Below are 25,652 nucleotides of genomic sequence, written 5' to 3' on the forward strand. Positions count from 1 at the left end.
TATTAGCCAGAAGTGAATCTAGACGGTAAAAACTCACGAGGGGGGAGAAAAGTCAGAACCCAGACTATGATATGTATATCATGTTTACTAAAAACTTTCAAAAATATCTAAATAATAGCTTAAATCAATTTTGTCACTCAAAAACTGGGGGCCTAGGCCCCCGGCCCCAGCCTAGATCTGCCACTGGCATTGACTTTTCTTTCAGTAAACTTGACTTCTCGAAGGCAGGCTCTTCAAGATGTTTGGAACACGGATGATTTTATTTGGTACATTTTTTAGCCATTGATTTTCTTGGGCCATAATTTATATCGTTCTGGTGATTTCTCACGACTTAGAAACGCAAGAAAAGATAATTTACGTCCTCAGCTTCAATTGCACAAGAATTACAACCGAAAACACAGCAGCTGTTAGGCATTTCTACTTCACTTCACAAACACAGCACGCGCTGTACTAACACGTGTTTTCTACTTCACACTAGTGTTTCTTTCAGAAAAAAAATCCGGGAGGGAGGGGAAGGGAAACTTAGTATTCGGAGAGGCACATTATTCTTACACAGTACTATTATATTTATTATATTATAGACGTATTATTTTGGTCTCAGAGCTCTGGGAGACAGTGCCACCCTAAAAACATGTCTGGAAGAAACACTGTTTCGCACCAAGGTTAGGTTTCGCACAACAAGCGTAATTACTGCTCTCTCTCTACTCTTTTTTTATACTAATGCTATAGGAAAAACAACTAACAAAAAATTCCCTCAAGAATTCAACACAGAGGAAGACTGCTAACAAACCCAAAACACAATCTATTAAATCCAATGCACTATTAAAGGTTTATCAGCTGCGTACAAGGGAATGGTTGCTGACTCACATTGAGTTTCTCGCGTATCCCACCCATGGCGTCACCATTTACGATTCATCAAAAACAAATGCCTGTAGAAGCTGAACGAGACGGCCTATCAAGATATAAAAAATACGGGTCTCTTATTTTTTGCTTCTCTTTCTATTGCACCAAACTTGTTTTTAACTCGAACTGCTCCTTTAAATTTTTATATCTCTTGCACGTAGAACGATAGATACAGGTATGTACCTTGCAACATGATTATTTTAGTTACTTGTTGATGTTCTACAAATGTTGAAAACAGAAAAATGCTTTGCATACTCGAACAAAACAAAAGGGCATCCATAGTTGAATAAATTTGTACAGTCATCTGGGTTGGCATAAACGATGGTCAGTTGTAGAGAATGGGTAAAGAACATCTCATTAAAAAAATTAAAAATTAAAAAAAAAAAAAAAAAAAAGTTGCTAATCATAGACACAGAGAAAGGAATGAACAGAATCATTGCTTCCTGGCTTTTAGGAGATGCCACTTTCAATGAATGGATCTATTCTGATTTTATTTCCCATTTGGAACAAAACAATGATTAAAAATACATATTATGAGAAATCGAGAAAACAACTGTCATTTTCTTACATCATGTCCTCTACAGATTAAATTTAATGAAGTGCAAAGAATGAATTTTACTGAAATTACACTTGTAAAGAATATAGTTGTCTTACAATATTAGTTCAATAATAAGACTGATATTACTAAGCCTGTATATTTATCCAATACCATAATATAAAGAAAGATCTCTATTATTCCCTTCATCTGTCACGACTAGTGTTGGGAAGGCCTGGAAAAAAAAAACGGAAATTTTGGGAAAAATTGAAATTTTCGAATATTATACTACACTATGCTTTGAAGTGAAAACTACTTTATATTTACTAGTTTACAGTTATGAAAAATGAAATGAAATCTTTGAGTTTTACGTCCCACGGTTATGCCGGTTAGGCTAAAGGAGACGGTGATAACCGAATGAAATTAATGAAATGGTGGAATGAAGAAAGAGGGAGGAAACGGGAGAACCTCGAGAAAACCCACACACACACGGTGTTTGTCCACCACAAAGTCACTTGGAGGGGGCTGGGATTGAACCCGAGACCCCAAGCATCAGAGGTAAACGCTCTACCACTGAGCCACCGCGGCCCCTTAGTTTACAGTTATGTTTGAGTATGAGTACTTATGTTTCTTGTATTAGAATAGGGAAAATTTGTAGCGACAAATATATGTGCACCACTCCTTTAAAGTTGGCACCGTGATAGAATGGAGTTACGGCTACAAAAATACAAAATATGATGCTAGTTAGATTAATTAATATAGACGCATTTAAACTGTCTTAAGCAATTTTATGAAGTTCCCGCTTTATGTCAGGGAAGTGTTAAAATAACGGGACCAGATTCATTTCATTTAATACCGGTATGTTAAAATCAAAATATATTTTATGGATATACGTATCTACCTTGTGCTGTGTAAATTTTCCGGAAATTCTGAACCCATTAGAAAACTCTTTTGTTTCGAAATATTGGCAAAAGCTGAAAAATATAATTTAAAAACTATTTCTTCGCCTGATGCTAATCTAATTTGCTGTAACGTGTCTGCAGCATATATACAATGTAAAATGAAATGAAATCTTTTGAGTTTTACGTCCCACGGTTATGCCGGTTAGGCGAAACGAGACGGTGATGATGAAGAATGAATGAAATGGTGGAATGAAGAAAGTGGGAGGAAACGGGAAAACCCCGAGAAAACCCACGCACACGGTGTTTGTCCACAACAAAGTTCACTTGGTGGGGGCTGGGATCGAACCCGGGACCCCAAGCACCAGAGGTATATACAATGTATTTCGCTAGCAGAAAACATACTTAAAGCAACAGGTTTTAATTTTACTTTTTAGCTTTCTGATGTCTGGTACAAATCCCTCTTTCTTATTTGTATATTTTTCGAACAACTCAAAAAGAGAGATGATCTTATTTACACAAACATATATACACCGCACAAGTGCGTAAATTTGAGCAGCGAGAAATATATTAAAGAATTTAACATGTGAAACTTTCGTTTGTTGTTATCAAAGTCTAGTACAATACCTGTTCTTCGCACAGGGAAAATACGTTTTATTTTGGACATAAAGAGTACCAAAACTGTCACCAATGAACTTAGGGACCCCAAAAACTATGAATTCAATACTAGTATCGGTAATTTTCAATTACTTTTACGTCACCCTCCCTTTTTAGGAGTACTAATGGGGGCTGAATTTGGATTTAAACGGCATCGGGGGTGTCACTGTTCATTTCAGCGATCCCGAAAACTACGGATTCGACACTAATGTCGGCCATTTTCGATCATTCTTATATATCTACCCCTTCTCCCTCCCTCTAGTTGCGGCGCTGAATTTGGATATAAACGACATCGGACTGTTACTGTTCATCTCAGCGATCCCGAAAACTATGGATACGACACTAATATGGGTCATTTTCGATCATTTTTATATTTGGTCTAGGAAGTAGCTCGTGCGGTTTTACGAGAGATGGCGTAACTAGCTTATTGTCCCATAGTTTCGTTGATCCAAACATGCGTTGAAAACTACTGTCATTGCACATCTTGTTTAGTATATGTCAGTTGGTTGAAGCGGAAACATGTTTTATTCAACTGAAAATGGCGCATTTTGTGCCTGATAAAATGTTTTTGCGGGGAGTTCTTCTTCATTACTTTAACATGAAGAAAAGTGCTACCAAAAGTCATCGTATTTTGGTGGAAGTGTATGGTGACCATGCTCTAGCTGAGCGAATGTGCCAAAAGTGGTTTGCACGGCTTAAAAGTGGTGATTTAGGCTTGGAAGACCAAGAGCGACCTGGACAGCCAAAAAAATTTGGAGATGAAGAATTGAGAGCATTACTTGATCAGGATTCGTGTCAAACGCAGGATGAACTTGCAGAAGCATTAAGAGTTGAGCAAACAAGTTTCCAAACGCCTCAAAGCCATGGGAATGATTCAAAAGATGTCACATTGGGTTCCACATGAACTGAAAGAAAGAGACGTTGAAACAAGAAAAAACGTTTGCGAATTGCTGCTTCAAAGACAGAAAAGAAAGGGGTTTTTGCATCGAATTGTTACTGGTTATGAGAAGTGGATTCATTACGAGAATCCTAAACGAAAAAAGGCCTGGGTGAAGCCAGGTGAACCAGGTCCATCATAACTGAAACGAGATATTCACTGTGCAAAGGTTATGCTGTGTATATGGTGGGATATGAAAGGTGCGGTGTACTATGAACTTCTGAAACCTGGTGAAACTATTAATGGACAACGTTATCGACAACAATTAATGCGTTTGAAGCAAGCTCTAGCCCGAAAACGACCAGAATGGAATAACAAACATAATAAACTTATTTTTCAACATGATAACGTTCGACCACATGTCGCAAAACCGGTCAAAACCTACTTGGAAAATGTCGGACGGGAAGTGTTACCCCACCCGCCGTATTCACCAGACATTGCTCCGTCTGACTACTACTTGTTCGATTGCATGAATAACGATTTGGTTGGACAGCGGTTCACTTCTTCAGAAAAAAAAAATATCGAAAAATAGATCTCTGATTGGACTGCTTCAAAAGATGAGGAATTCTTTCGACACGGAATCCGTAAATTGCCTGAAAGATGGGAGAAAGTAGTGGCTAGCGATGGACAATATAGATATATATTTTGTTAACGTATTTATTTATTTTGTTTCTGAAATAAAGCTTCAATTTCTGATTAAAAACCACACGAACCAATTCCATATATATCCCTTTCTGCTTCCAAGTTGCACCTTCAAAGTGAAATGATAAAAAACATCCCAGGCCCGAAGCTCATCTATGTTGAAAATTTTATCGAGATCGGTATGGTTGTTCAAGAGTTGTGCATGTGGCACTACACAACCGATATTTGCTTACATACAAAATTTTGTACATAAAGTTTATATAAAAGTCTATATTAGAATATTAATAGTAATTAAATGTTTTAGTGCATGAGTATTAGTGAAATTTGCCTGCCATTCTCTTTTTTAAGAAGTAATTTCTATAAAATTAACAAGATTTCACCAGATCAAAGAGCATATTTAGAACTCAGTTTCACCCAAGAGCCCTATTTGCTGCAACAAAAACGCTTCATGATGGTAGACTTGTGTGTAACTGTAAAATTTCCGTAATTAATGCACAACCACGAATAAGCGACTAAAAAGCACATAAATGTAATGAGTACAGACTATTAATTTTCAAGAATAAATACAACAGTTTAATTTCTTCTTTATATATATATACGTAATATTGAAATTTCTCGACTTACATTTTTCACACGTTCAAAAGGAAAACGGTTCTATTACTAGTAAAATTAACCTAATGTAAATTTTTTTGCTATTTTCCCAATTTTTCCGTAAAGAAACCGGAAAAAACGGTTTTTTACCAACAGGTTCAAAATTTACGGAAATTTTACAACACTAGTCACGACATACATTGAAGAAAAGCCTAAGCAAAGAACATACGTATATGTAACAAGTCAAGGTTAAATGAAAATAAATTGCAACGTCTTTGCAAGAAAACGAACTATACTTATTATTTAAAAAGAATTCAGAAATTCAGATAACTAATTTGACCAAAACGGGAATACAATCTATCTATCTATCTATCTATCTATCTATCTATCTATCTATCTATATATATATATATATATATATATATATATATATATATATATATATATATATATATAGCCCATAAACATATATACATTGTAAGGATTCCCTCATCCCAACATGAGTACATGTTTATGGGCGACACGTGCTAACGTTTATTAATAAGTAGACAATACACTGAACAGAAAAGACACAAAGATCAACACGATGGTAACCGAAAGAGGACGAGCCACCTGAAGAGGGACTATAAAAAAGGAACCACAGAGCAAGGAGGAATCAGTTGACCACTGATCGCCTACGCACAACAGCTCTGAAGGTTGCACTGGACTAAGAGGCTCTACTTATTCTAACATCCCTGGAGGCTGCTCTGAAGCAAAGGAGATTTCTCAACACAAACCATACCACATGAGGCTGCCATGAGCCGAGTATCCATAAGGGATAGTTAATTCTTGGGGATGAGTCCTTTTCAGGTAATGCTCTCAAAATCGATTAATTTGATTTTGCTCATATTTCATAAATAAATGTTTTATTAACAACCCTAAAATATGTTTACGTGATTTTTCTGGGAAAAACCCAGATGTGATAGTTTCTACTTGGAGTGAGTTCTTTTCGGACAATTTTCTCAAAAATGACTCATGTGATTTTGTTCATGTTTCACAAATATATATTTCATTAAAAACCCTACAATATGGTGTAAGTGATTTTTCATGAAAAAATCTATAAGGGTTAATCTTGGAGTGAATTTTCTTCGGATTTTTTTTTTCGGACAAAGTTTTCTATAGCTCCTATAATAATTTTGTTTATATTTCATAAATAAATGTTTCCATAATAATTGCACTATAACATAATTCAACTGAAGAAATGAGAAAAGGAATAGTGGTAAAAATCTCCAGGATATCCACAGAAAGTGGTTTGTGATATAGATGAAAATACTGAACTGAATTGTCTTTAGATCCAATTAATTATCGTTTTTCTTTCTTTTTTCTTTTTCTTTTTTTTAAATTTTCCTTTTAACTACACATGTTAGAAACAGAAGTTATTAAACAGATTGATAATCAAAATTAGTGCTATACCGAGGTTTTTGCACCAAAGTTCCCTTACTCTAATATTTTCCTACACCGAACTTTGCTGACTCCAATATCAGCATCCTAAAAGTTAGCAGGATCGAGTACACACCACAACGGAAACAAAACTTTGGAAACAAATATGGCAAAATTTTGTATTATCCTCAGATATAGAAATAGATGCGCGAGCGTTAAATATTAGTCGCTTTCGCAGTATCTCTTTCATTGTTCCAATTAACGCTAATCAAACAGCTCGCGTTGGATTGGATTAGATTTGAGTTTAGAGTCCCGTTCAGCAGCGAGGCTGTATGAGACGTAGACCTACAGCTTAACGTGGGATCCGAATCACAAGAACTCCTGCCGGGAATCGAACCCGCATCTCTCCCGCCAAAGGTGCGTACGCTATCCACATAGCCACGAGGGTGCTCCAGACAGCTCGCATCAATATATAAAAATCAATAACCTTTACAGACTTACGTTAAAGTAGTAGTAGTTGTTTTTTTTTTTTCGTTCACTAGATGCAAAAATATAATGCATCATTTATATATATATTTATTTTAATAATATATTATTTACATAATGTATCACTTTTATTTTTACTAACTTTTAGATCAAACATTTGATTAACGACTTTCGTTTAATATCTGACTTACTTTTCTAATTAAGCAACAGTATTATCATATTCTTTCAGAAGACAAAAGAACAGCAGAACAAACATGTTAATTTGCATGTAGAATTGCGTCTACGTCGGGAGAGAGAATTTAAATTACATCGTTCGATCACTGTAGCAGACGCTCGCAATGTGTGGAACCCCAATCTTCATATTTAAGATGCAGTTATGCGACATCGTCATTACTACAAGGATTTGTATGTATTTGATACTTTCATTTAGAGTGTGAAACAGGTACATGGATACCAGACTATGAAAACGTTGGGAATAAAGTTTTTGTAGTTCTTACCTGTTAAGTAATTTGATGCGATTTCCTTGTAACTAACACTTTACTTCGAAGTCTATACATTAATAGGAGTTAAGTTTCTATACGACTGAAATTTCAGCTTACCTGGAAAGCCCTAAGTAAAGCCATGTGATCGCTGTAAGTACCAGCTGCGAATTTCTTTCGACTGGATATTGCTGCTCGTTTCTGAGACGGTTGAGATGGAAGAACAAATGGGTCTCTAGAGAAAGAAGAAAATGTATTAGTCTTTAACACTGAACCAGTATTTATTGTTACTCATTCAAACAAAAATTAAAACTAGAGAAATAAATACAATAATAAAAAATAATGTATACTTACGGATAGATGCTGTGAAATACATCTCAAATTAATAAAATGACAAAGCTTACCTTTGTACTCGTTACTCCCTTCTTTTAGTTTATGTTGATATTTCGACTCACTCTAGTCATGTTCGCATATTTTGTTGTTGTTACAGATTGGAACTTCTATAATACCATCATTGTCTTCTTTATATAAACCCTATGAAGAAAATGAACTCCGAATTGCCAGGCTCCAGTCGATTTCTTTAACCTTATTCACTTTACACACAGTGCCGTGAGGTTCTTTACTGCAAGTGTAAAATGGATCAAGTTAAAGAAATCTACTGGAGTCCGGGAATTCAGGGTTAATTTTCTTCATAGGAATTACATAAGCAGACAATGATGGCATTATAGGAATTCCAGCCTGCAACAACAACAAAAGTTGCGAACATGACTCCAGAGTGAGTCGAAATATCAACATAAACTAAAGAAGAGGGTAACAGGTGCAAAGGTAAGCTCTGTCATTTCATTGAAAAATGACACATTTCACAGTCATATTCTATATTACATAATTAACCGAGTGATGATTCAGTATAATCCACTTGCCGTATTTATTTATTAATACTATTGTATCACATTACTTGATTCTTACTTTATCAAACATACTCTACTGGATTTACTTCTAAATATTTTATTTTACTTATTATTAAGGATAGATTGAAGTATAAAACCGTGATATATTTGTTCTATGTGCTCATGAATATTGTTAATACCTTAATAATTTGACACTTACAAGATATCAGTATTTATTATTACTCCAAATAAAGAACTTAACACTTGATAATTTCATTGACAATGACTAAGATTAGCAGTGAAATACTGATTCATATCACCAAAACAGTCGTCTCCTCTGAGAGATTCAGCTCAGTACAACTAAATTGTGCTAACAGAAAGAACTATTTGCTTCTAATAGTGACAAAAAAATGAGTGCTCCTCTAAGGAAAATTAAAAACGAACAAACAAAAAACGGTATTTCAAACAGAAATTATTTTCTTGCCCAGTATGTGTGTAGCCTGATCAGTGTTACTAATTCTATTCTCTGAATCAAATGAATGAGGTATTAACAACCCATATTAATAATTCCAGAGTGACTACTTGAAACTGTAAAACTCTACTATCTTTAGCAAACAATAAGCGTTGAGATCAACAGTATAAAATTCATATAAATATTTAAAAATGGTTGAATGTCTTAATAAATGATAGTAAAGAAATATTATTGGCATTTATATTTTGGAAAAACATTGCCTTATTTGTTGTGTAGAACATTTCTAGGCAAAAATATTGTTGGTTATCAAGTATTGGCAATCAGAAACTTGTACCACCATGGAATATTGGGAAATCATGCTATCGACCCATGTCTACTTCATTATTATTATTATAATTGTTAATATCAATTCTAACATCTCATGTAGATGGATGGATATTGTGGCCATGCCACGTACGGCCTCACGGTTCCTCTGTAGCCTCATATAGCGAGCTTGCTTTCGATATGGGCTTCTGTATTTAAGCCAGAATTTTATATATATATGATAATCCGAACGCGGTCCATAGAAGCTAATGACAGTACACTAATTCAATTTTCTTTGTGTGAAGTCAGTGTTTATCTGTAAGAATCCGTAAGAAGTTTATTCATATGTAATTGTTTGTCATACATATTTTTATTTTCTCTTAGGCCTATACAAGTTAAATTTTAATGTGAGTTACAAGAACAGTATAATTTAGTGTAAGAGCAGGTTCTTCACAAATATTAAATGTAAGTAGCCTTACCTACGGTATTGTAATTACTGTATGTACTGTATGGCCACTGTATCGATAAAAGAGCATATTGTACAGTATATTTAAGCCTAAATGGCATTTTCTTGGTCATTTACGAAAATACGAACAATTTGAAAATCCGGACTACCTGTGGTCCCAATTAGTTCGGACTTTATATATATATATATATATATATATATATATATATATATATATATATATATATATATATATATATAAATTAACAAGATACAATTATCCATATGGTGTCGAAACAGAGGTAAGAAATATGCACATCAAAGGTGATCTTGGTAACCATTTCGGTTGCATATGAGAATCTGAAATTATAACATCGATTCACATCAACTGCAACTCAGAAAGAAGTTTTTGTTTGATTCTTGTATACCATAACGATTGATGTCATGAGATATGACTAGAGTTGCAGTCGATGTTTTAAGAAAACGCCACTGGGAAGATAGAAATTGCCATTGAAAATTTCGCCAATCATTAAATTATAGACATAAGCCAAGGTTTTTTGCCAATCATTAAATTACCTAGTCTAGCCATAAATTCTGTGACACACTTTTTTGTGAATATATGAAATACGGTTTGAGATTTTTCAATCTGCTTTTAATATGTTATAACCACATATATTCTTTACAATTGGCACCTATCAAACTTCAATATTTCCACCATTGGCACGCACAGAGGCTTTGAGTCTCTTGGACCAGTCATCTATTGCAGTACGGAGAGTATCAATAGGAAAATCCGCCACTGCTGCCACCAAGGAACGCTTCAAACTTTTAAGTGAAGGGTCTTTTCTTGCAGACCATGTCTTCTAACACTGCCCACAGTTTGTAGTCCAGAGGGTTTAAATCGGGGCTACCAAAGGCCACTCAGCACTGGAGATGAAATCTGATATATTGGCCTCCAACCACTGTTGTGTCATCCTTGCCTTATGAGCTGGCGCAGAATCCTGCTGGAAGGTCCAGTGATCATTGTTAAACATGGTGTCACTCAAGTCCTTCACAATAGGCTCCAGAACAGTTTCCAAATATACCCTGGCACTTGTTTTTACACCTTGCTCACAAAAGTGAAGTCTGGTGTGGCCTTCATAGCTCACCCCCCACCAAACCATGACTGAGGAGGGGTGATGACCTCTTTGAAGCTTAGGAACTCTCCCACGAGCTTCTCGAGAGCTTGCTGCATATATCCTATCATTTTGGCGGTTAAAGCTCTCTTCAATGGTAAAGATTTTCTCGTCGGCAAAGAGGATTTGCCGATGTCCATTGTTGACGTACCACTGTAGGAGCTGTCTTGCTTCAGTTTCCTCTGCTGCTTCAGCTGTAGTGTCAAGAAATGCTCCGTGCTCCGCCGATAAGCTCTGACTTTCAGGTCTTCAGAAAGTAACCTTGATATTGATCCTGGGGCCATGTTGAGCTCCCGTGCCATGATCTTCTGCTTCCGGAGTGGATTTCGCCGCACACGAGCAGCCACTGCTTTAACAGCTGTCACTGTTCTCACACTGCGAGGACGACCATCCCTTCGCCGGCCACGTACACTGCCGGTCTCAGTAAACTGCTAGATTGTGCGGTAAACAAATCTTTTGCTGATTTTCAAAAGTTTCAGCAGTTTGAAAATCTCACTTGGTGAATTTCCACCCTTATGCAAGGCAAACACTGCAACTCTATTTTTGTACTCACTCCATTCCATGCTTAAGCGAAGCAGATCCACCCGTTCTCTTTCCTTGTTCGACACACACTGGCCAGGGCTGACCTTGAGCTAAATTGTACCTTGCCACCTGCACAACAGGTTCTACAGTCAAAGCCAAAAGTTTGTGACAATATTTATGGCTAGACTAGGTATAGGCATAAGCCAAGGTTAATGTTTAAGTCAATATTTCTACTCATGTGTCAGTTTAATTCCTTAAGCTGTAACAGTGTTTCACATTAAACAAAATAGAGAATTACACGCAACACAATTTCTGTATGCATTAATGTTGAACTGTAATATTACAATACTTACTTATATGCAATACAACAGACTATAGTTAACACAGGATCCAAACATTTCAGCACAACAGAATAAAGCAACATCTTTCCCAGTCGAGGTTCCACTGGCAGATCTAGTAAGTGATGTCCGAGCTCTGTGAGATCTTCCCACGGGTCTAAAGCGTCGATGGTCTACAATAAATTGCAATACAAGGTCAAAACCAGCACACAAAACAAGTAGGAAGTTATACAGTTCTCATATATCTAAACACTTCTCAAATATCACCCGACATTTAAATACGAGAATAATACTGAAGCAAAATGAACCACAAAAGTTTGAAATATATATATATATATACAAATGACCTCTATAGTGCTACCTAAAATGCTTTCATCATAAGGTATATGGGTAATCAAACTAAAAGCCAGAAATACCGTTAATAACTTTACTATTCGAATCCAGAAGCTATAATTTGTACAAGGTTATCTTCTGATCAGTTCTCACCTCTTTAAGTTGTATATTGGGCGTTGTTTCTAGAGAGCAATATATATATATATTATTTTTTGTGTATAACACTTGTATGTCAGCAACTGAGTTAGCACTAGTTTTTGAAGGTGACACGTCACTCAGTAGTCGTGCGAAAGATCCCTGATTTGATCTACATGTGTGGTTCGTGGATCATTTATATATATATTATTCCCTTCTTATACAACCAATTTCTTCATTATCAATCACTTGCAATTATCATCCACCTTTTTGATCTACAAGGCGTAACAGAGGACATTAAAGATTTCATGTTTATATTATATTACATATACTGTATATATATTTCTTTCTTTTTCTTTTTTTCGCAGCATATAGCTTTAAAAATCCACAAAAAATATTTGTCATGAGAAATATTTTTGAAAATACTGAAACACAACATAGAATATTTGTTATATCCTCAGTTTCAAAATCAGTTAGCTTTCCCGTCATCCTATTCAAACAAAATGTTCCGGGGAAATACTGTTCACAGTCTTTACATACTAAATGAAATTTACTGTACTACTACTGTTTATGAAATCAACATTGTTAGATAAAGGTAATCTACCCAGAGCCAGTTCAGGTATTAGAGCCACTTTTTTCAAAACATGAAACTCACTTCCTTTAGTTCAAAGAAGTATCAAACCTTACATACAAAACTAAATTGGAAGCAACATTCATTATAATTGGGTACACAAATAACCAGGGAAAGTATTTCTAAAAGTTTCCAAATTTTAATTTTAAAAAAGTTATCGTAACTGTTCTACAAACTTATCTCTACATCATTGCAATTGTACGTTCAGCTCAAATTGTGATTCTCACATAGCCTCGGCGCTGAACGGGACGCTAAACTCGAAAACTGAGCCAAATCATAAGCTGGAACCACAATATATATTCCCTATAAATAATGTTCTTTGCATAAGCTACCAGTATAATATCGTTTCTTTTACACTCATCTACATATGAAAAAAAATTTAAAAAATATAAAAAGCTTCCCTTTGTGATTTTATAGATAATATTCTCGTCTTATTGCGTAAGTGGTAAGTGGTTTATGATCGGTTAGTTATAATGCCAACAAGGATACCACGTTGAAGTTCATACCTCATATAAACTTAGTTCTATAAAAGATTGTTAATACGTTAGAAATAAGTCTTCACATAAAACGTACTTTTAAGAGTTGTACAGCATTCCTTGTAACCAAAAATGATGGAGCTTCTACAGCTCGAGACAAAAAATCTGCTATTGGGGTGTTCGATGGTGCTAATAGTTTGGTATGCAGGCAAAGATCCTGAAATCAAAAGACAAGCATAAAATATATTATTAAATTAACATGTATTACAACAATTATTATGTGTATTATATTATTAAATTAACATGTATTACAAGAATTATTTTGTGTATCACCTTTGTGACTTTTAGTAATCACAAGAACCAATTTTTAACACTCAAAGACGTAGATTTTGCAAGACTGTAGCCAAGAAGAGCATCTGGGTTATTAACAAACGCTATGGTCACTTCTCGAACCTGAAGCTATCTTTTACATTACGTATTATATATCGTTTGATTTCATAATATTCTCGTATGATTTCTCTATATATTATTTATTATCAGTACCATTCACTTGTGTTTTTCCATTGTATTCATTTGGCTACCGTATTCGATAGTGTAAGGTCGATAACATTATAATTTAAATACTACGTTCCATGGCCAATACTAACATGACAATATTATTTTTTCTTTAAAACACTAGGGCGCATCTTGAAGATATTAGATGTAAAACCTGCTTCTGAAAAAGGAGGGTGATCGAACTTCTTACATTCCAATTTTTCATGCATACTAGTAAAGTAATTGCGTGAGAAATATGAAATACAATGAAACACAACTTGCGTCATACGACAAAAAGACACGGTATATCTTATTTCTTACAAGTTCACTTGCCATCTGGAGTCACAAACTTTCACTAATGACCCGTCTTGGCTTATTGGTTAATAATACAGGGTGGCCCAAAAGTAGGTATACAGTCCCGTACTGATCAACTCATTGCTTTTTATATCATTTCTTATAGTTATCCATCAGGTAGACTTAGTATCTTTATTATTGGTTCTTCATATGTTTTTACTTACATCTTAAGCTCGGAAGAGACGAAGCAAATGAACTCATAAATAGAATGTTATACTTGATCAATGCAGGGGTGTATACCTACTTTTGGGCCACCCTGTATGCTTTCTTCACACATGCTCCTGAGTTTCAGGTGGAGTGCTTGCCCCGGATTAAACAAACAAACAAACACAAACACAAACACAAACACACACACACACACACACACACACACACACACAAAATTGTGATTCGAATCTCACGTTAAACAGTAGGTTAGGTCTCAAACAGTCTTGGCTGTGAAAGGAGACGTTCAACTCCAGGCAACCAGCAACTATTCAGTGCAAATATTTCTCATTAAAATATACATGAGATGTAGAGTTTCGTTTTAAATTTTATTTATTAGTAGCTGAATCTGCGCTCTCTACACAACGCATCATTCACATATGAACATGAATCTCCTTGTCATGCCTCACAACGTCTGTACATGTGCCATTAGAGATAGAAGTGAAGGATGTCTTCATAAAAATCGGCAAGTGGTAAGGGAAGATTTTTTTTCGATTATTTTTTCCGTATCTCGCACCATTTGCAAGATTTGAGCTTACTTGCGGTTCGAGTTCTTAATTCATGTGTGATCAGTGTTTTCTTTCTTTCTTCTTGCCTGCAGTATGTAATAAGTAAATACATTACACACACAATTAATTATGTCAGCGATATATGGTGTTCATTGGATAAAACAGTCCAAACAATAAAGATTCATCTTGAGACTGGAGAAATGGTTACCCTTCGTTTTTCATTACCATTTGCACATGAAACAAACGCCGGAGAGATATACTAACCCCGTATACAAAGTCGTGGTGTTGGAATGTATAATTCGTAGGATATGTCGCTTTATATTTTTTTAAACTTCAATTATTTCCAGTGTACCCCTAAAAATGTAATAAAGAAATAACGGCCATTTAAAAAAATATATTCAATTAGAACTGAACAATCTACACAAAATTTGCAATCAATCAGTGAAAACGGGATCTTTCTAGAGCTTGTGGTTTCCGAGATATTGTCAAAAGAATTGGCCACACACACATAAACTTTTCTTGATTACAAACATATAAACCTAACATTTTAATATATAGATTATTTAAATAAACTTTACTTGAATATTACACAATCTGTAAATAGGTCAATGATACATTCCTTCTCATTTACCTGACTATGGGTCTGAAATTTTGCAAGTATGTAACACGAGATCTCTGCCCCTACATTTCAGGAATATGTAAACGAGAACTTCTTTCTTCATTTATGAGAATAAATTGCTGTGGAATGCACTGCAAACAGGATAATGTATTACCTTTCTATTAAATTTTGTGTTGTTTTAATCTCTTTACTTCTCATTAAATTGGATTTTAGGATTTAGGATTTAGATTTCTGGGCTCTCGGCACCTCATGGCCATTTAACCCGTCACGTTTGAGGAATGACGTCCCTCGGCGAGCACACTATCCGGAAAAAGGGAAGGAAGAAAGGATTGGGAAAGGAAGGAAGCGGCCTGGGACCTATAAGTTAGGTACCAACCCGGCATTTGACTGGTGTGAATGAGGAAAACCCAGGAAAACCTAAACAAAGTGGCTGGCCTGAAAAAGCTGTTGCACTTTTTCGACCGAGTGCCCCCACCGGGAATCGAACCCGGGACCGCTCGCACCAAAGGCGAGAGCGTTAGCGACAACGCTACACGAGGCCACTCTCATTAAATCGATTCCAACTTAGTACATACCTAACGAAATAAAAGTTTAGTCTATAAGAATCTCGATGTTTCCACAACAATTTCTTCGGTAGCTTTAAAAAGAAAATTTATAGAACCATGCATTATTTTCTGAGGTAGAAAAATAATTTCTGCTAGTTAATAAAATTACTGCATGTTAGCAAAATAATAATAATAATTATCATTATCATTGAAAATAGCGGAATACGAAGTGATATGATAAATACAGATAGAGAATTTAATATTTTGATTTACACTTACCTGCAAAGGAACTCGTAAGATTTCTGGTGTTTGGAACTGTTGCATTGCATTAAACCTAAGTCTTGAATACAATCGATAACAGACTCCTGGACGTGTACGTCCGGCACGTCCTCTCCGTTGCATAGCACACGACTTTGAGATCCAAACAGTTTTCAACATGCAAATACCCGTCACTGCATCATATGACTTCTGTTAAAGAAAACAAAGGAAAATATACTAAATATTAATATGAAACTACCAATCAATATGTTCTTTAAAGAAATTCAAACAGGAACAGAGCCGAAACTTAAAATGATAACGGTAATACGTTTATAAAGGAAAGCAATATAGAGACTAGGACAATTAAGAAACTGTGGCGGTAGACAAAGTGATTCCGCCACATGATGTGCGTATATGCCACCAAATGGATTCTATTAATCTTGATACTGGGTCGACGTTTTGAGGAGCTCCTGCAACTGACGAATCATAATCCATTACTTGCACCTTTTATGATCGGCATTCTTGCATCTTCCAGACTTCCCGAAAGATTGTCCTACATCAACACACAAGACGTCGACATACGAGGTGAGTATGAGAGCTAGGATAAATAACGCGTAACGAAATAAATGTATATACCACACTATCGTTGAAGATCGAAGAAATCGCACATAGGCCCGAGCCGCATCTTGACGTAGCACTCCAAGAAAATAACGCAGTTAGACACGAATGAAAGGAGTTTGTACTCGAAGAATCGAACATAGGTATAAACTTAGCCTAATATCGTAGATAATAGAAATGACCAAGGAAATTTCAAATTCAAAATTATTATTATTATAAACTTAAATACCCTGAAACAGAACAAAATCAGAATACAACAATTTAATAGATAACTGTTTCTACATTATGATATCTGTATATTTATATATGCCTTATTTATTTGCTTTCTCTTTTCAGATTGTTTTCCATACCATGAGTTTCTGGTGACAGATAATTTAACTGAAGTCTATCTCAATCCTTTAAAGCTTCTATCACCTTTTGTAGAAAAATATAATTGTATTTAGTTTAATTTTAAGTTTTATATAACACAGTTTCAGCGAAAAAAAAAAGAGTTTAAAAAAATAACTCCATTAAGCAAATATAATTGCAAAACAATATTATAAAGTTAAATCATAATCAAACACGTCTTTCCGTATGTTGTGCAGACATGCTTTGGGATTGAGCGTGTTACTTGTTCGATAATTAGCAACTCCTCAGCATTTGATCGAAATACCTTACATGTGTTTAATTGCCCTTGCTCGAAGCACCCATGAAACACCGCTTAGCAGTTCAAACAGACAGAACTGATCAAACATCTCAAATCTGCTGGTGCCCTGATGTACAGTAATTATTGTTACAAATGTACTTAGCTTAGCAAGAATCTTACTATTAGTGGTGGGCACAAAAACCGGCTTTTCGTCGAAACCGGTTTCGGTTTCCTTTAAAACCGTTTCAGTTTTTCAGCGAATCCAGTTTCGGTTTTCTTCAAAATCGGTTCTAGTTTTCTCCAAAAGTCGGTTTGGTTTTTCACCGAAACCGGTTTCGGTTTTCTCCAAAACTGGTTCAATTTTTCATCGGGACCGGTTTCAGTTTCCCCAAAACTGGTTCTATTTCTGACCAGAATAAGGTTTCGTTGTTCTCCAGAAACCGATTCCGTTTCCACAGAAAAAAAAATTGTTTTCCAAAACAGTTTTGGGTTTTTAGTTTTTACTAAAACCAGTGTGATTTTTGTCGAAGCCGGTATTGCTTCCTTCTTATGAGAAGTTACATATGTTACATGAGAACTTACAGAGAACTCTACTCTGGTGAGAAACCGAACCGGGTTTCGGAGAAAACCGAAACCAATTTCGGTGAAAAACCAAAACCGGTTTCGGTGAGAACCAAACCGGTTTTTTGGAGAAATATCGGTTTTTCGGGTTTCGGTTTTTCTAGAAACCAGTTTTTATAAAAACCGGTTTTGCCCATCCCTACTTACTATACAGATTTTGGGTTTGCTCTATGGATTTATAATACTCGAATTCTAAAAGTGAGTTACTTAAAATTGTTGATTCACGCAAGGAAGCCATGCACTCTCTTACAGAAGTGTCGATCCATAGTGCCATAGTTAAGATTTAGAATTCCTGAGTTACGTAATTACGCGCAACAAGAACTAATGTCTTCAACTAACCTACGTTCCCCTGACAAACGCCGCCGCGGAGCTGATTTACTTTACCTGTATAAAATCATCAATGGCAAAAGTGATTCTGAATTTTTACTATCGCAGATTAACTTTCGTGTTCCTCGGAAGCGAACTCGCTATCTCAATTTGCTAACTTACGGGACACCTAGGTTATCGATTGTAAAGCGCTCCTTCTTCTACAGACTAATGCACGATTACAATACATTGTCAACAGGACATAACAAGAGAAACTTTAGAACCCAATTGATGAGAACTTTGTATTTCGAGAGATGAACCTTTTTTCTATCTTTTACCTTTTTTTATGTAGTATGGTTTCAGCTATTTGGTCTAATGCTGTATGAAACTTTGTGAATAAATAAATTCATCACTGTATTTCGAGCAATTTCCACTATAAAACTGCGATCAAATTTATTGTTGGTATATGCTTACAGACAGAGGGATAGACAAATGAATATTGAATTGCATGGTAGAGGCTATATTACGCTCTCTTCAACAGTTACTATTAACCTCAGAAAAAACTTTGATCTTTTTGTATAGATATTGAGAATAGTTCTCTCAGTTCCCGCCCCACTTTTTATAGCTCTTCCAGTTAATACTAGTCACTTGCTAAATTTTAACATGAGTCATTAAAGTTAATAGAGAAAGCATGCTATCTTTTATTACGAGATATGAGGAAACGACCCTTTCTCTGTTACCTTGATTTTCATCCCTTTACTTTTCTTTAAGTGTTCAATGCGCAATACAATCCAAGTGAAGAATAATAAATAACTCCATAGCTTATGGGACCCGGAGGTTCAATGCCGCTTACAAAAGTTCGCCACTGATTGCTGTCTTTAGCCAACTAGATCCAGTTTCTATCTTGTATTCCTATTTCTGTGAGATCCATCTTTATATTGTCCTCCCATCTGCGGCTAGGTCTTCATAATGGTCGTTTTCCGATTGGTCTTCCAGTTAAGACTTTGAAAGCGTTCCTACTTTCTTCCATTCTGGCTACATGACCTGTCCACCTGACTCTCCTAGACTTGATGATCCTAACAATTGGTAAATGGTATAAATTATTCAGTTCCTCGTTAAAAACTTTCCGCCATTCCTCATTCCCGTTTCTCTTGGGTTCGAATATTTGTCTCAGGATCTTGTTCTGAAATATTTTTAGTCTATATTCTTCGCTCAAAGTGAGCGACCATGTTTCGCAACCATACAAGACACCAGGATAGATTATCGTAATAATGGGCAAAAGTAATAGAACGAAGCGGAAACGCCTGAGGAAACATATGGACACCACATACTCTCATGGCTCAATCTATCTATGGACTCTTCGCAACATAGATAACCAACTCTATCGCCAAGGTAACATGTACTGCGTGACACTTTTTCGAGGAATGTGATATGTACCGGATGCTGCGAGTTTTGAAAGGAATAAAGAACTATTGCTAATATTCTAACAAGGTTACTCCAAGATTCTGATTTCCTTCCGTATAATGCAGCGAATCTCAACAAGTTTCAAATCTCTGTTTATACGTTGTAAAGATAGAAATCGATACAATGAAACACAGTAATGTGAGCAACAAATATTATTTGTCACTGATTTTTTAAAAAATATATCAATCCATCTTTGTGCATGTCTCTGGAACAAGTAATGTTTTAACGCTGCTATTATGACATATTCCTGGAAAGTACTTGTTGCAGCAAGACGTTAAAAAGTCATGTATAGAAGACAGATTAGAGGATAACTTCAATCAACAATTGTTATGTCTTTTAAAGATGACTATACAATTGAGACTTTGGACAGCATTCTGTAACGGTTTGCGTCAACGCAACGCAAAATCTGCGTTTTAGCTTGCATTATAGGGATAGCACTTATGACTGATTTTGCATGTAACGCGCTGCGTTAAGCTCCGCAATTTTTGAGAAGGCTGGTACGAAATAGGGTCCTTTATCTCACAAATAATTTTATTTTCAACAACCAATTAGTCACCTGCACTAGCAAATCTAACACCAGCTTACTTTCTATTGATATTCAGTATTCATACACACTTACCCTTACTTACAAAGAAAAATTATTAATGCGTGGTTACGTTCTATAGGTTACAGAAGATGGTAAAATAATTGCCAGTAATTGAAGAATTGGCGGAATACGTGGTAAAGAGAGAAAACGGGAGAACTTAAAGAAAACACACAAGCAAGATACTATTCACTACAAACTCACAATATTTGCTTACTAAGAAGTTGCAACTCTGGTTGTTATGTAATAATGCTACTATTAAGATGAACACAGAATGATTAAATTTTCCCTTACCTCCTTTACTTTCCCTGAGTCAATAACAAATACCACGTCATCAACAGTAATACTCGTCTCTGCGATATTGGTTGCTAAAATTATTTTTCGTGTTCCAGGCAGTGCAGGACGGAATACTTTCTTTTGATCACATGTCTGAAACATAATGTGAATATTTAGTTGTCTCCTATTCTATATTGATAAAAATTAACTTCTTATAAACATACTCAACGCCTATTTATATTTTCTTTATGGTTAATTTATTTTAATTCTACATTTCTGCTTCTACAGTTTATTTGTTTTACGGCATCAGCTTAACACAATGTAAGGGACGACCTATTGGTTACCTCTCTTTTAGGATGTAGGGAGAAAAACAGTATACATTGCAGTGACATTTCGAAGTTAATTTCTTACGATAAAATTTACTTTATCAGATAACTTTCAGTAAGTATGACACTTATAACTTTAAATGACTATTGTTACTATCTGTTTTTTCTCTGTGCTTGCTATGTGCTTCTTCATGACCAAGGGTTTTACATGTGTGCTTTTTACATGTGGTTCCGGGTTCAATTCTCAATAAGGGTGCTTATCTCAGATATACATACGAATAATGGTTTCAATCCTAGTGGTGCTTAAAACTGATGTTAACTCCAATTAACTCACTTAATTTTATCTAAATTTAACCCAATATCTCCAACTTCTATTCGCAATGTTCTTGAGACTGTCCTAATTTATACGAATTCTAAATAAAAGAAAAATTTGATTGGTGGGAATATGGAAGATCTATTAACACCAGCGACACGTTCAGTTTTGTGCATTTGTAATTTATTCTTTGAATTCCAATTAACTATATATCTTCTCGAAATTATTTTGCGAGTGTTCCCTTCGAATATAGATATTTTGAACGAGAGATTTTCTGCTTTAAATGAAGCACTGTTCGCAAAACAATGTACAAATATTGATTGTGTTTTAAATGAAGCTCAAATCATAACTGGGTTTCCAACGTAAGCTACATTATTTTCAGCGGTTTATGTGAATGAATTATGATACGAATACATACATAAACGACTTACAGAGACAACCCTTGACATTTGGTCTGTCATCTATTTCATAACATCCATTTGACACCATACAAATGCTGACTATGAATATTCAATTTAATTGTCTTACCATTTGTTCTCTTCAAAGTTTCAACCTTGTTGGACATGGAATCAATAACTCGTCATTTTGGCCAGTGAAATGTTGACTCCTTCGTCAAGCAAACCACATAAGACCCCACTATCCGAAGCATATTTTTGGAAGCATCGTCTCACTGTAGATCAAACATTTCTATGGAAATCCAATATGGCGAAGTATTTTTAATAATATCTTCCACACATGCCACGAATTCAGAGTGCCATTAAGTCAAATAACATCCCACAACGCAACTGTAATCTTTGTACGCTCAGTTAGATGCAATCATTTCTTATGAATTTCTATTTGTTTTTTCTTTTGTTTCATATATGATTCGTATGAAAACCGAATGAGGAACCGTCACCTGAGATGAAAACGACAATGCTACGCTCAAAAGGAATTGGATATTTCAGCTATCCAGTTTCCGTTTTGCAATGTTGGTTGATGAGGAATGTTTTTAGCTTGCAGCTCTTTGACGATGGCTTGACTGGACAGCTGTATAACGATTCACTTGGAAATATTCTGCAACATCTGTGGCCTTGGAAGAAGACTTCCTTTTATCAAGTGTTTTGCAACTATCAGTTGTGTTAGTACAAGTCAATCTGGACTTCTTTAACTTAAAAACTACCCGGCTAATAGAGGACAGCAGAATCTTCAAGGCAATTTATAATTTACTTTTCTGATTTATATCATCTTCGAACTGTCCAACCATCAATTTTTTCTCGAGATTATTTAACAGCGCTGTATCAAAGAATAGATACGTATTTTTCAACTTCAAGTATATGTCACTATACCTAAAGCTGACAAAAAATGCAAATCAGCATAGTCAGTAGTGCCATGAAGCTGTAATTTTTTTGACGTTTAAGATGTCTGTTTGATTACGAACTGTCTTTTTACATGATTATCAATGAAACCAGTAAAGCACCAACATTACAATTAACATACATCTCTGAAGAGAAATCTACCAGAGACTACTCTTAATTCTCTTCATACCTCACCATTATGATTTATGATTTTCTGACAAAATTATAATTATTCTTTTCTTATATATCTGCTTACCTGAATATTAGAGTGCAAAATGAATAGAGCCACTTTGCACGATTCATTAAGTTTCTTCTCTTCGGCAAGAATTCTCTCTCTTAGAGTGATTATATCATCATAGCCCGGCAAGAACACTAAAATAGCACCTACAAAGAAAAATTATTCATAAATTTTGCAGGCAAAAACTCTAAAATATCTGTTTCTAATAACTCACACTGTGGCTTAAAAAACCGGGGAGTACATCGTCACAAAGACAAAAGCTTGCTATTGGTTCGGGTTCTGCGTCTATCAACTAGTAGCACGTATTTCTCGACATTATTCAAGTTTTTACTTCTTCGTTTATTTCGTTCGTATTTCTTACCACTGTGCTTATATAAATTTATTTTATAAATTTATTCTGTCTACACTACTGTTATTGAATACGGTGTTTCAATGAGTACTTCATCTTCTCTCTCCTTTCAAAAAATAGAAGTATTTTCAAAGAAGGAAAATACACTAACATTGAAATGCTATTGATTTAAAACGAATTGTAAAATTGCAGTTCTACACTCCATAAGAAGAAAACTATTTCTTACTTAAAATCATCATCATAGGTATTCTGCCCTTACTGGCAGGTCACTTGCAGCAGCTGAGAAGCTTCCAAGCTCCACGGTCCTTCGCTAACCTCTTCGTCTTCAACTATGATCTTTCTGTTTTTATATCACCCATTAATTGTAGTCTCCTTCGCCCTCTGCCTCTCTTTCCCGCCACCATACCCTCTATGACATCCCTCATGATACAATTTCTTCTTAGGCAATGTCTCAACCAGTTTCTCTTCCTCTTCTTAACAATATCTAAAAGTGTTCTTTTCTCCCCCACCATTTCTAACACCCACTCCGCTCGACCCAACTAATTCTTTCCATCCTTCTCCACACCCACGTTTCGAATGCTTCCAGTCGTTTTTCATCACTTTTACGTAATGTCCAAATTTCCGCCCAATACAGTACAACACTCTACAGGAAGCATTTTATGAGTCTTTTCGTCAACTCTCTATTCAAGGTCCCACAAAACAGACTTTTCTTCCTCCTAAAGGCTTCTTTCGCCATTCCTATCCTTGCTTTTATTTCACGTTCGTACTTCATGTCATTACTAAGAATACTACCCAGATATCGAAAACTATTCACTTGTTCTATTTGCTCCCCTCCCAGTTTTATATTTGACACAGACCTCTTCATTCCAATCACTATGTTTTTTGTCTTTCTAACATTTATTTTCATCCCATATTCTTCAAAGCTCATCCTCAGGTTTTCTAACATTTTATTGATTTTCTTTTCAAATTCTGCACGATGCGCCATATAGTCTGCAAATCTTATGCATCTAATCATTCTACCTCCCACCGAAATGCCGTCATCATCATGTAAAATCTTTTTCACTATCTCTTCTAGATAGACATTAAATAGTGTTGGCGAGAGGCAGCATCCTTGTCGAACTCCCCTTCCAATTGCACTCTCTTCCGTCAGTTCTTCCCCTATTCTAACACTTACTTGTTGGTTCATGTATAAGTTTCTTTGAGTCTTCGATCTTTCCATTCCAACCCTATCTTCTTTAGAACTCCCAACAACAATTCCCAATTCACGCAGTCAGAAGCCTTTTCTAGATCGTTAAATACAACATACACCTCTTTCCCTTTCTCTATAAATCTTTCACCGATCGCCCTTAATAATCCAATAGCATCTCTTGTGCCCTTACCTCTTCTGAACCCGAACTGCTCCTCCTCAACTTCATTTGTTCTTCCATATAACCTTCTGTTCAGTATTCGGAGCAGAATTTTAGCTGCATGAGATATGAGACTAATAGTTCTATAATCCTCACATCTCTTTGGGTTCGATTTCTTAGCCATCGGTATCATGATCGTCTTCAGGAAGTCTTTTGGCCACTCCCCTGTCTCATGTATTTCATTGCATAGTCGGAACAATTCTTTCTTTCCCTTGTCTCCTATATTAATGAATTCGATTGGTATATTATCTATCCCGATTGCCTTTCCATTCCTAATCTCGGATATAGCCTTTTCAAACTCATCCCGAAGAATACTAAATCCTTTATCATCCTCGTCTACTTCATTTTCTACTTCAACATTTAGGCTACACGGTCTCTCCCTACTCGCATATAAGTCTTTCACGTATTCCCACTGTGCGTTACTGTCTACGCCTATTCTTTTCTTGTTTGGATATTTTTCTTCGAATTTTTCAACGAAAAGTTTTCTTATTTCCTAGTTTTTCAACTTTTCAGTATTCAACACTTTGTTACCTAGTTTTCTTCTGTCTACATTTTTCAGTTGAATATTTACTTCGGCCAGCACAAGATTATGATCAGAGAAAATATCAGCCCCGGGAAGGGTCTTCGCGTTTTTTAAGCTATTCCGGTACCTGTTCTGAATCATTACATAGTCTATTTGATATCTTCCTCCGTCTATTGGTGATTTCTGTGTATATCTTCTTCTCTTGTGCTGATTGAACCAATTGTTCCCAATTACTAGTGAATTCTGTCTACAGAAATTCACTAGCCTCTCTCCCCTTTCATTTCTTTCGCCTAACCCATATTTGCCTACGATACTACCTTCCTGTTTTTCTCCCACAATTGCATTGAAACTTCCCATTACAATTACGCATGCAGCCCTCTTCTCC

At 35.6% G+C, this 25,652-nt stretch overlaps 1 protein-coding gene across 3 annotated transcripts in view; it reads right to left on the reverse strand.

Annotated features, from left to right (window-relative positions):
• LOC145666460 (3'-5' RNA helicase YTHDC2-like) overlaps window positions 1–25,652 on the reverse strand; it is a 220,606-nt gene that overhangs the window by 32,042 nt on the left and 162,912 nt on the right. For all 3 annotated transcript variants that reach the window (XM_081733700.1, XM_081733699.1, XM_081733701.1), the window contains exons 13-18: window positions 23,008–23,135; window positions 20,797–20,931; window positions 16,307–16,495; window positions 13,360–13,479; window positions 11,703–11,860; window positions 7,669–7,783 (exon numbers count right to left, since the gene is read on the reverse strand). In XM_081733700.1, the coding sequence (XP_081589826.1) occupies window positions 7,669–7,783; window positions 11,703–11,860; window positions 13,360–13,479; window positions 16,307–16,495; window positions 20,797–20,931; window positions 23,008–23,135 (845 nt within the window). The remainder of the gene's footprint in view (window positions 1–7,668; window positions 7,784–11,702; window positions 11,861–13,359; window positions 13,480–16,306; window positions 16,496–20,796; window positions 20,932–23,007; window positions 23,136–25,652) is intronic.

This window comes from Thermobia domestica, chromosome 12, assembly GCF_964235325.1.
Source record: "Thermobia domestica chromosome 12, izTheDome1.hap1.1, whole genome shotgun sequence".
In the NCBI taxonomy this organism is placed as follows: domain Eukaryota; kingdom Metazoa; phylum Arthropoda; class Insecta; order Zygentoma; family Lepismatidae; genus Thermobia; species Thermobia domestica.